The following is a 13,056-nucleotide window of genomic DNA, read 5'->3' on the forward strand; positions in this document are numbered from 1 at the left end:
GGTTTGAGGTGGGAAAATGGACAGCACGATTTCCAACTGCAATGAAAGAATGAGGGACTGTGGCTCAGTGGCAGAACATCTGCTTTGCGTGCAGAAGGTCCAGGTTCCATCCCTGGCATCTCCAGTTAAGGGGACTAGGCAAGTAGGTGATGTGAAAGACCTCTGCCTGAGACCCTGGAGAGCCGCTGCCAGTCTGAGTAGACAATGCTGACTTGGGGAGGGGCTGTGGCTCAGTGGTAGAGCATCTGCTTGGCATGCAGAAGGTCCCAGGTTCAATCCCCGGCATCTCCAGTTAAAGGGACTAGGCAAGTAGGTGATGTGAAGGACCTCTGCCTGAGACCCTGGAGAGCCACTGCCGGTCTGAGTAGACAGTACTGACTTTAATGGACCAAGGCTCCGATTCAGTATAAGGCTTCATGTGTTCATGTGTGGCGTCCAATTTATTTATTTATTTATTATATACAATTATATCCCACTCTCCCTGGCCGAAGCCAGGCTCAAGAAGCCCTGCAAGTTAATAATAAAAAAAAGTCTAATTCAGGCAGGAGCAAGTTCTAAACTCACTTTCTACTTGCATACAGTGTGTGAACACATATCCAGGTCCACACAATCGTACAAAAATGCAGTTCTCCACCCTCTGACTTGGTACAGTCTATTCTACCACTGTATGTCTAGAGCACCCCGTTCCACCACAATGCCAGTCCCCGTTTCGGAACACTGCCACTGGAGTAAGCCAGCCCGCTGTTAGCCATTAAAACAAATGTAGCCATCTTGAAAATGAAAAGTGACATTTTAAGCCATTTGGTTTGGCGCTAATGCACCATTAGGTAGTTATCCAATAAGGGTATTCATGTAGCTTAATTCAAGCCAGCTGGCAGAGGAAACTCTCAAATGCCAATGCAGGAGAGGGGTTTTTTTTGCATTTAAAACTTACTTTTAAATGAAAAGACCCATTCTGGAATTACAAGCATTTGCTACTTCCTGAGAAGCTAATTCTGTTAACAAAGACCGGGACAAGGCAGGCCTTTAGTTCACGCTGCGGCAAAAGCTTTCTTGGCATGTGAAATCCTCAAGTCATGTCTCACCATCTTCAGAAAGTAACCTTTTCTTGTTTACCACTGGCTGGGTAGATAGAAACCGAGAACCACCACGTCTAATGAATAGCTGGATCCCTTCCACAAATGACAAGAGTTCCCCCCTCCTTCTGCAGGGGGATATGCCGCTGCTAATGGATCTGCAGGATGTAGCCCAAAAACTGTTTACTTGTTTTAGTGATATTTATTAAACCGATTGCTTTGTAGAATTGGGCTCAAACCCTGAGGTTGGATCCACTGATGCTCTTCCGCTCACAGACAAAGTACTTCCATTCAGGGGAGGTGACCATGGAACAGGACGGCTTGCTACATAGACAGAAGGGCACCTTTGGAGTCACGCTGATGGCTTGGATCCAACCTACTGTCAAAATATTTCCTAACATGGTTTTAGGGATAACTCAGCACCTTTTGTATCCTGATGCATTCAGACAGGCTGGTCCAGGTTGTAAATGTAAAGCAATAAACATGCCGTACTCAACCCTAATGCATCTTAACACAACATATGCAAATGCACTTCCTTTGCATAAATCTGAATGCTTGTTTCATCCCAGATATTTTTAAACATTACCCACTACTGTTGACTCATAACGTAACAACGCACAGACTCTTCAAGTGTTACAGAGGCAGAACTGGAGAAATCTGGGGACGAAAATTTGGCTCCGGCTAAGTTCTCGTAACCCAAACATGGCTTAGTTTAAAGTTCAAATTCTGTTCTTCTAGCCCCTACCTAGGGTTGCCGAGCCCTCTTCACACCTGGCAGGAGCTTTTTGGGGCGGAGCCTGAGGAGGGAGGAGTTTGAGGAGGGGAGGGACTTCAATGTCATAGAGTCCAATCGCCAAAGGCAGCCATTTTCTCCAGGTGAGCTGATCCCCATCGGCTGGAGATTAGTTGTAATAGCAGATCTCCTGCTACTACCTGGAGGTTGGCAACCCTACCCCCACCGCTCCCAATGATGGGTTGAATCTTCAGGATATATTGTGGGAAGGCAGTGAGCTCCATGCATCATGGGAAGCCTTGCTGCACTGGGGGGGGGAGTGTCATTTGCAGGATGATCCCATGGGACACAACCCAATAGATGCTCCCAGACTTGGAGGTTTCATTATAAAACAAGCCAAAAAGGTATCATAGTAATTCATTTGACAAATTACTGAAGTAGAGACCATGTGTGACTGCATTGTTAAAAGGAATCTTTTGAGCGAGACCAACTGCTGTTCTTTAAACTGAAAGAGGAAGAAGCCCTGCCACCACCCACAGCCCCCCATGGAGTCCCAGGGGAAGGTTACAAACAGATGTCTCCAGTCCTACTCAACCTCAACTCTTGAATCCAAGAACACACAGAAAGACTCAACAGCTCCTAGAGGAGAGTGGCTAACAGACTGAGCAGTGAACTGTTGAGTCCTGAGTTCAAATCTACTTTTGGCAATCCCTCCCTGCTGCTTCACTACCCCCATCAGCAATATGGGGATGGTGCTGTTTTGCAATTCCATAAGGACTGTAACCAAATGATGTATGTGAAGCATGCCAACAACCCTCTATGTGAATGCTAAGTAGCATAACATCTGAAACATTCAAGGAGATCTGAACGCACTGGAAAAGCGGGCGGATATGAACAAGATGCTATTCAACAAAGATAAGTGCTGAGTTCTACATCTGGGTAACAAAAATGAGGAAAACACATGCTGGATGGGGGATACATTTCTGTGTAGTAGTATGTGTGAACAAGATCTTGGGGTACAAGTGGACCGTAAGTTAAATATGAGCAGCCGGTGCGATGCAGCAACAAAAAAGGCTAATGCGATCTTCAGGTGTATCAACAGAGGCATAACAGCCAAACTGCAAAATGTAATTGTTCTGCTGAACACTGCATTGGCCAGGCTGTATCTGGAGTACTGTGTATGCAGTTCTGGAGGCCTCACTTCAAAAAGGATGTGGATAGAATGGAGTGGGTGCAGAGGAGAGTGACAAGGATGATCAGGGGCCTGGAGACCAAGCCCTATGAGGAAAGGCGGAGGGAGTTGGGAAAGTTGTGTCTGGAGAAGAGAAGGTTGAGGGGGGACATGATTGCGCTCTTTAAGTATTTGAAGGGCTGTCATTTAGAGGGCAGGGAGCTGTTCTGTAGGCAGCAGAGGTTAGGACTTGCAATAATAGGTTTAAATTGCAGGTGAAAAGGTACCAGCTGGAAATTAGGTGGGGGGGAATATAGTAAGTTCAGCAATGGAATCAGCTACCTAGGGAGGTGGTGAGCTCTCCCTCACTGGCAGTCTTTAAGCAGATCCTGGGCAAATACTTGTCAGAGAAGCACTAGGCTGATCCTGCATTGAGCATGGGGTTGGACTAGATGGCCTGTATGGCTCCTTGCAACTCTATGATTCTATAAACTAGCAAAGGTTTTCATGGTTTAAAAAAAGAAGCAATCACATAACACTGGCCCTTGTAGGCTAAACCAGGTGTGCTGGGAGTTCCACAGCTAGAGCTGCCAGGGACAAATTTTTCAGGGATGCAACCTCCCCCATTACATTCAGGACTGTGTCATGAAGGAAAAAGGGGCTAAATACCTTCCCCTGCACCATTTCCCCAAATTTAAAGGGGCTCCAGGGAGCCAGTATTTCCCCCATTGGGGAAACATGTGTGCTGTGTGTGTGTGTGTGGTGTGTGTGCGGCTTAACCCCCCTCTGCAGTTCCCAACTCCCCAAGCCTATGAATTAATTTTCAGAAACTGCTGGGGTCACCAAGATGGAATGTCCAACCCACACCTGGTTTGACCCTCAGTCTGAAACCCCAGGACAGCTGGCCACTGATCTGTGGACTCTGATCTGGAGAACCGGGTTTGATTCCCCACTCCTCCACATGAGTGGTGGAGGCTAATCTGGTGAACTGGATTTGTTTCCCCACACACGAAGCCATCTGGGTGACCTTGGGCTAGTCACAGCTCTCTCAGCCCCACTTACCTCACAGGGTGTCTGTTGTGAGGAGGGGAAGGGAAGGTGATTTTAAGCCAGTTTGAGTCTCCCTTAAGTGGTAGAGAAAGTCGGCATATAAAAACCAACTTTTCTTCTTCATCGCTTCTGCCAGGTGGACAATACTATTTATTCCAGACACTACTAGAACACCACACATAGCTAATTAAGCAAGTGCATCAAGCTGAATTCTACATGCACATTAGACAAATGACAGACTTCCTCCTTTGGCACAATGTATCCTGCTCTAACTATCCTCGAGGCAGGAACAGAAGAGTGAGGCGGAGCAGAAGCCCCTTGGAATTTTGTCACACACTTTTGAGCCTGATCTCAGAAGCTGCAAGAACTGGCCCCTTGTCTTGTGAAATAAGGGGACCCTCTCAGCCAGCCGAATGCTGTGGCCCAGAAATAAATCCCACATTTCCCTTGGAGACACACAGCCTTCTTCATCTGTTGTGAGATGGAGGGACTACCTAAAACCATACAGTGGTCATTTGTATTAGCTTTACACGCTTACCTTGCTATAAACTCTACGACAGTTTTATAAGGTAGATAAGAGGCGTCCCCACCCCAATATTGCAGATTGGGGTAGGGAGGGAAGGCCAAAAGGGAGTGGCTTGTTTTCAGCCACTTGGCAAATTTATAGTGGAGATTAATCAGATTTCTTGACAGGCAGTTGAGCCTTACTCACTGGGAAGTGTTTACCACCACTTATTTCTTAAAGGGTCCCCCCCCCCCGGTACCCATTGGTTTAAACTTCTAAAGCCACGTTTTTTTAAAAAAGGCTAACAGTAAAAAGAAAAACTATATAAAGAAATCCTGTGCAAAAAATAAAACCTGTGCAAAAAAATAAAAAGGATGCTCAGAGAAGAACAAAATGCTTATTGATGGATGTGCTTTGGAGGCCTCGGCTCACTCTTTTGTCCTGCGGATTAATGCTGGGCCGCTGATCCATTGATTCCAAGAGGTTGCCGCTCTGCGTGTTCTTCGCGCAACCTCTCCTATCGCCACAGTCATTGGGGGATCCAGCTCTCGGGCTCCTGCCTCCGGGCAGAACATATGCTCAATTCTAACCCAATGCCAACTGGCCTGTTTGGGGTGGAATCGTTAACAGACATAAAGCCATCACCTGCCTCTAGAGAAGGGATAACTGGGGGGAAGGGGGAGAGACCCCAAAACATTTTCCAGTGATTATTCCAGGCATAAATTATGCAGTCTAATTTTTAAAGGAGTCTAATTAAATACACTTTTTGCCACACACCAGCCGAGGGGGAAAGAGCCATTATTATGGCTCGGAGTCATCGCTGTGGCTTCTGCAACATGCCAAAGTGGTCAAAACCAACTCGGAAATTATTTAGAACTCTACTGAAGGAATGACTTGGCAAGTCATACTGACATGGAATACTAGATCATAGACCTTATGTGTGTACTAAGTGCCGTCAAGTTGTTTCCGACTCATGGTGACCCTATGAATTAAAGTCCTCCAAAATGTCCTATCTTTGACAGCTTTGCTGAGATCTTGCAAATTGAGGGCCGTGGCTTCCTTTATAGAGTCCATCCATCTCTTGTTGGGTCTCCCTCTTTTCCTGCTGCCTCCACTTTTCCTAGCATGATTGTCTTTTCCAGTGACTCTTGCCTTATTATGTGACCAAAGCACGACAGCCTCAGTTTAGTCATTTTAGCTTCTAGGGTCAGTTCAGGCTTGATTTGATAACCCATTGATTTGTATAACTGTCCTTATCAGTTCATCTGGACAGAAATCCTGTTTATTCTATGAACTTAGTTGCATTGCAATTGGATTTTCAACTATTATGTTATAGAACACTAGGTTGATATAATTTTGATGTGATTATAGGTTTTGGCATTGTTACATATGCTATTATAGGTTTTGGCATTGATACATATGTTGAATAGCCAGATTCTCTGATGTGAATAGAATTCTTCATATTGATGTATAAGTGAGCCCGAATTGCTTTATTTTTTTTTCATATCAAGTGGTCAAAACTAGCATGGAAATTGTTTAGAAGTCTACTGAAGGAGTGACATTAATGCAAGCTGGAGAAGGAAAGACACTTGAAATGGGCTGGCCTGACTCTATTATCAGAGGAATGCCCACGTACGCTGTATGCGGCCAGGGCATTTAACAAAGGCACTCTCCAGATTTAACAGAGGGCAGCCCCACGATACCGACTCAGTCACTTGGTCTAACTTGGCAAGTGTTTCATGTGCCAGAGTTTCACAAATGTCTGATAGCGGAATCATTTTTCTGAATCAAAATTAGACAAATGATTAGGTGAAGCCTGCCCTCACTTTCCTCCTCCTTGTTGGCAGTGATGAATACATGCAGAATTGCAACAGGCAGCCTCCTCTGAATGTGGGTAATTCAGTCCAGTTTCATCTGGGTATGATTCAATCATACCCTATGCAGAGACAGGGTGGAAAGAGAAAAGGTCAGAAGAGGCAATCACAGCCTACATTGCCTCCAAATTATTATAAATATAATTATTTTATAAATTTTATAGTTTTTCTACTTTTACATTCCTGGCACTTTATCATTCAAAATAACAGTCTATGATGCAACGCACGCACCGCTCCCCTACTAAAGGGGGAAAAAGGGGATTGGAAGGCAAGAAACCTTCTGAGTTGCCAACTCTCATGTAATGGTTACATGACCAGCTGACAGGGACTGAGACACATTCAGAGACAGGGAGTGGCCAAAGAGCCATTAACGTCGGGAAAGCGGGGTGGGAGGGGGGCACTTGATGTCTTGTTTCGCTGCATCAGGATTGGACAGAATGATCCAATCACCAGCAAAGCAGACAGGGCAGAAGTAATCAGCCCTAGAAGATGCCAATCCAGGAAGATGAGTGAACTCATGCAGAGACACAGCAGGCAGCACCCCCTTCAGGACAGGCATTTCTGCTGTGTGCCTGCATGGGAGCATTCCTTCACTTCTGATGCAGAGATGCAACAGATTACCCACACAACAGAAGGCTGCCAGAGCAAAGAAACCTGCAGAGACATAGAAGGCAGCAACCTCTGCAAGTGGGAATTCTGAGCTTTTGAAAGCTCAATTTAATTTGCCGCAGCACACTAAAAATGGGGGTCTAATCTGACTAAGTGGGAGCAGCTTTAAGAGCTCAGGCAGAACGGGCTTCTCTACTCTCCCCCCCCCCAAAGATTCTGTCACTCCAGACCCAAAGCACATGCTCCATCACTAGAGCAAGGGGTGAGCTTTTTCCTCTGCAGCATGGACTCAACCAGAAATAGACCCCACAACTTGTGTGACCTTAGGCAAACCAGACTTGCTCCTTAGGACACAGATACATACACACATGGAGGATCAGATGCACTCACGCCCTGTGCAATATAAGCATACAATGTAAGTATAAGCCTATAACCCTCCTGTGCCCCCCTCCCCATCAAAATCACTCGCTGGCCTGCCTTCTCGGGCTGCTATCAGGATACGTTATAGCAGGGCTTGAAAAATCCCAGGCGCCAGGTTGCCATGGCATGTAGAAATTTCATTAAGGTGACTAGAATTTTTTTGCGGTAGCAATAATGAGGAAGTATGGTCATTCATAACCCTGAAGGCTGAAATGTAAGTCCAGCTCCCAAATTCCTGAGCTAGCTCCTACAGCAGCAGCAGCAGCAGAAGAGTTGGTTTTTATATGCCGACTTTCTCTCCCACTTAAGGAAGCAGTGGACTCTGATCTGGAGAACCGGGTTTGATTCCCCACTCCTCCACATGAGCGGCGGAGGCTAATCTGGTGAACTGGATTTGTTTCCCCACTCCTACACATGAAGCCAGCTGGGTGACCTTGGGCCAGTCACAGTTCTCTCAGCCCCACCTACCTCTCACTTACCTCACAGGGTGTCTGTTGAGGGGTGGGGAAGGTGATTGTAAGCCTGGTCCTTTAGTGGTAAAGAAAGTCGGCATATAAAAACTAACTCTTCTTCTTCTTCAATGACTGTAGCGGGCCCACATCCCTACAGAGCTGAAAGCATCCCTGTACTGGGTCCCGAGACAGGCTACAAAGTTATCCAAGCCTCTTCCGACAGCTCATTCCCTGGCAGGAGGCACCACTCCATACAACTGCAAAGGCACCAGCTCCACCGTGGAAAAAAGAGAAGGTCACTGGCTGCGCACGGTTGGGAACTGGGAAGATATGCTAGTGCTCCAGCATTACGTACATCTCACTGGGGAATGTCTGGACCACCTTCTCCCATACAAACCTACCTGCTCTCTCTGGTTATTCCCAGAGGCCTTGCTTCGATTGCCCCCTGCAGTTTGAAGCTAGATGGGCAGTGACCCGAGAAAGGGCATTCTCTGTTGTGGCACCAAAACTCGGGGAGTTGCTCCCCAGGGAGGTTCGTCCATCTCCCTCTTTCGCCAGCGGGTGAAGACTGTGTTTCATCTAGCATACCCCCGAATAGCAGTTATTGGCCCTCCTTCTAGTGGTGCTTGTTTTTCCCCCGTTTTTAATTGAATCCTTTCTAAAATTTTAACTGTATTTTTAATTGTTTTATTTTTTAAAAATGTTTGCCGCATTGTGGACCCTGCATTGGGTGGAAAGGCACCATAATAATGTTTTAAATAAAATAAACAAACAGCCGGTAGTTTATGAAACAGGCTGCGGAGTTTGCTCTAATTACGTGCGACTGCATTGTGCTGTTAAGGATGCCGTGTTTGGTGGACCACATCCAAGTCCATCTGAGTTCAATCTCTGGCTGGCAGCTGTCCTCAAAAGCCGTTAAGTGCAGCCCAAAGGTGCGTGCTTCCCCCATTTGTGTGCAGAGGTGTACTGCCAGTGTATAAGGCCCATCGCCCCCTCAATTTGTCTAATCCCTTTTAAAATCTGCTCGAGCTGGCATCCATCACTGCATCATGTCATAGTGAATTCCACAAGTTCAGGGAGGAGGAGGAGGAGGAGGAGTTTTAAAAGAAAGGAGACCTGGCCATCCCTTAAAGAGCTGTCTCATAGTAGGATCAGAATTTTTTTTTGCACAGAATAAAAGAGTCAACCTTTATTATTTGCATTTGCAAAGTGCAGTTGGAGACGGGTGGATTTCGAACAGAGTACAAAAAAGCCAAACTGAGGCAGAAAGAGGGCAATCAGTCGGGACGTTCAGGCTACTGCTTTCAGGAGCGGTATGTTGTCCACTTCATGGATGCCATCTTTATCGATAAAACGGGCATTGAAAGAAGGCAGGTTCAGAATGAAGCGTTTCTGGAGCTGCAGCACAAAAGAGGGGAGATGAGGTCAGCGCTTTCGGAAAGATGTCCAAGGAGGTTTGTTTCGCTTCTCTAATCGCCCGGTCCTTCTCAGCATCATTTCTGTATGCTGCCGGATATACAGGTAATCCTCCCTTGCCCTGATTTCCGCTTCCAGAGAACTATTATATAAGCTTTACCGGGCTCTCTTATGGTCATAAAGAACTGGGTTTGAAGGAAACAGAATCTGAGCCTGTTGCCTCCAGCATTTGTTTCCCAGGACAAGGGCTGAGAGACTTTCTTCCACCACTAGGCATTCCTGGCAACTCAACTATGGGTTGTTTCTCTGGCGCAATCATAGTGGCTGCCTTCCCTGTGCAAGGCAGGAAGGAAACTGGGGAGACGGCGTGCGATTCAGGCCAGGAACAGGAAGTGAAATTGATCCTGCTTACCCTGACCACAGGAAGGGAATAATAGAATCATAGAGTTGGAAGGTACCACCATGGTCATCTAGTCCAACCCCCTATACAATGCAGGAAATTCACAACTACCTCCCCCACACACACACACACCCAGTGACCTCTACTCCATGCCCAGAAGATGGCCAAGAAGCCCTCCCTCTCATGATCTGCCTAAGGTATTAGAATCAGCATTGCTGACAGATGGCCATCTAGCCTTTGCTTAAAAACCTCCAGGAAAGGAGAGCTCATCACCTCCCGAGGAAGCCCGTTCCACTGAGGAACCACTCTAACTGTTCGAAAATTCTTCCTAATGCCTAGACGGAATCACCCGTTTCTCCAGATGCCCTCCTCCTCAGAGTGAGAAAATCCGTTTGCCACAGAAAACCAGGGAGTTGCCTTCATTCCTATATGGGGGATGCAGTCATGATATCACAGAATGGGAAAATCTAGAGATCTTTGTCCTTGGATCACATTTTAACAGGAATTTCTCCATAGAAGGATGCCTGATTGGTAGACAAGTTTCCGTCTGTTTGTTTTCTGTTTAAAACATTACCGGGCTCAAAAGTAATTTGGATGCTTTATATATTTTTTCCTTACAATTTTGATTTTTGAAAAACTGAATGAATTTTGCCTGTATTATGATGGCTGCGATCCACTCCAAGCCCGGCTTGGGCCAGGGGAGGAACGGGATAAAAAAATCTAACAAGGGATAAACAAATATATAAATTAAGAAGCTCTTTGGTTTACCCCCATTGCATTTTGGGGTAAGCCAAAGCGTTTAAAAGAAGCAAGGGTTCCATCACAGGGGGAGGTACTGTGGTTCATTAGAAATTCCCAAGTTCAATGGCTGGTGTTTCTGGTGACTAGGATCAGGCAACAGGTGATGCGAAAGACTTCTGCCAGAGACCCTGGAGAGCTGCTGCTGTTGATCCGAGCAGACAATAGCAACCTCGAGAGACCAGTGGCCTGACTCAGTATAAGGCAGCTTCAGGTATTCATCATTAATTTAGGCCAGCAGATGAAGAAGAGTTGGTTTTTTATGCCGACTTTCTCTGCCACTTAAGGAAGAATCAAACCGGCTTACAATCACCTTCCCTTCGCCTCCCCACAACAGACACCCTGTGGGGTAGGTGGGGATGAGAGAGCTCGAACAGAGCTGTAACTTGCCCAAGGTCACCCAGCTGGCTTCATGTGTAGGAGTGGGGAAACCAACCCAGTTCACCAGATTAGCCTCCCCTGCTCATGTGGAGGAGTGGGGAATCAAACCCGGTTCTCCAGATCAGAGTCCACTGCTCCAAACCACCGCTCTTAACCACTGTGCCATGCTGGCAAATGGCTTTCACAATGAACGCATCCGTGTGGTGATGCCTCAAGGATTGAGAGAGAAGGGCAGATTCGCTTCCATGTTAGTTGGAACTATTGATTCAGGATGCTGACCCAAACTTAAATCTCAGGACGGGAAAAAAAAAATCTTTCCACTGGGGTAAAGAACATTAAACTGTTGGAGTGGGGACCAGTTTCGTACACGCCTTTTGGCTCAGATTGACTAATGCTTAGAATCTTTATAGAGGTTTCAGAGTTAACAGCATCCCTTTTTTTGTTCTTTTTGTAACTCTTACGGCCACCTTGTAAGGAAAACCAGCATTCTCTCCTTCGTAGTGCAGATTTGGGTGGGAAGGGGTGTTAAAAGAGCCACTTGCCTAGGGAGGGGCTGCTGCTCATGGGCAGAGAATCTGCTTGGCATGCAGAAGGTTCCGGGTTCAATCCCTGGCCTCTCCAGGTAAAAAGCATCAGGTAGGAGGTTGTGTGAAAGATCTGTGCCTCAGACAAGCTGCTGCCAGTCTGAGTAGACAGTACTGACCTTAATGGGCCAATGGTCTGATTCAGTATAAAGCAGCTTCATATGTATTTTTGAGTTTGTGGCAGAGGTGATTTTGTACCAGGAAATCCTAGATCCCAGCTCAACCTCTGCCACTGGTCTAATGGCTGGTTCCTAATGATCATTGCCGTTAACATTCACTCTGTGGATTTCAGGGATATTAGTGGGCTGCAGAAGGAACCGTCTGTTAGCAGAAATCGTCAGGATCCAACCCTTGTGATTAGTTCAACCTATGATGGTCTCAAGAAGCGGCCACTATCAAAGGCACAAAGGAACACAACACATCATTATCCAATGGTAGGCGAGTTTTCCCATTTACCACTTCCACCTTCTGACATGGTGAAGTTTTGCATGCATGTTCTGAAAGATTCAGGGCCCCATTTATCATCTGTTTGGTGGCTGTCCTACTTTGGCTTAGAGATTTATGAAGTTTAAGTAGGAGCCAGGTTATGGTCATGACAAGGGCACAGTTCAGACCTGAGAGTGGCTTCTTCTCAGGTGCCTCAGGAAAAAGCAAAGGGCGCTGTTTGAACGGTGGTCTGGCAGTACTAAGGCAAGCAGGGCACATGAAACCACAGTGGACCCTTTTGCAACTGGATCAATCGCTGTGGCTGCATGGACACCCCCCCATGCCCATAAAGGTGCCAGTTTGGGCAAACAGAAGCTCCACAGGCACACGCCAGGCTGTGAGCCAACAACACCTGTCCTTATGAGCATCTGCCATTAGCTGCAAATTGATGTGACGCAGGTTTACGTACAGATTTCAGCATCTGCCTTAATTATCTTGTGTGTGTGGGTTAAGTGCCGTCAAGTCGCCTCCGACTCATGGCGACCCTATGAATCAATGCCCTCCAAAATGTCCTATCTTTGACAGCCTTGCTCAGGTCTTGCAAATTGAGGGTGGTGGCTTCAGTTATTGAGGCAATCCATCTCTTGTTGGGTCTTCCTTTTTTCCTGCTGCCCTCAACTTTTCTTAGTATGGCTGTCTTTTTTAGTGACTGTCTCTTCATATGTAATTATCTTACATATGGTCAAGGGCTATGCCACTGGCCAGGAAGAGAAGAAGGAGAGAAGTTACAAACATTATGTGAGGGAAGACCAAAGGAGATGAAAGCAAATTTAAGCATCACAATCCAGAGAAGGAAAAAAAAATAGAGGGGGGATGCTCCAGTAGCCAATTTTACATGTGGCTGCTTTGTATTTATTTCTCCTTCTGGCAAGAATCTTTTGGAGGGGTAGGGTGGGAGGAAGAGGGAGCCGCAGAGGTGGAAGGGGAAACTAACCTAACAAAGGCAACCAAACATCAGTCTTTCCAGCCCTGGAAGGTCACTCACCTCCTCGAGACATTTCTTGAGAATCTCTATTGCCTCTGCACGGGTGACACCTGGCGGGGGGGGGGGGGGGAGAAAAAGACAGACAGACATTCACAGACCGCTTTAATTAGCAGTGA

General features: G+C 46.5%; 1 protein-coding gene across 1 annotated transcript in view; it reads right to left on the reverse strand.

Moving 5' to 3' along the window:
- Positions 1 to 9,124: 9,124 nt before the first annotated feature.
- PSMB2 (proteasome 20S subunit beta 2) overlaps positions 9,125 to 13,056 on the reverse strand; it is a 45,102-nt gene continuing 41,170 nt past the window's right edge. The window contains exons 5-6 of the mRNA XM_056846927.1: positions 12,941 to 12,990; positions 9,125 to 9,288 (exon numbers count right to left, since the gene is read on the reverse strand). Of these exons, the coding sequence (XP_056702905.1) occupies positions 9,181 to 9,288; positions 12,941 to 12,990 (158 nt within the window). The 3' untranslated portion in view covers positions 9,125 to 9,180. The remainder of the gene's footprint in view (positions 9,289 to 12,940; positions 12,991 to 13,056) is intronic.

The sequence above is a fragment of the Euleptes europaea genome, chromosome 3 (assembly GCF_029931775.1).
Source record: "Euleptes europaea isolate rEulEur1 chromosome 3, rEulEur1.hap1, whole genome shotgun sequence".
Lineage (NCBI taxonomy): Eukaryota > Metazoa > Chordata > Lepidosauria > Squamata > Sphaerodactylidae > Euleptes > Euleptes europaea.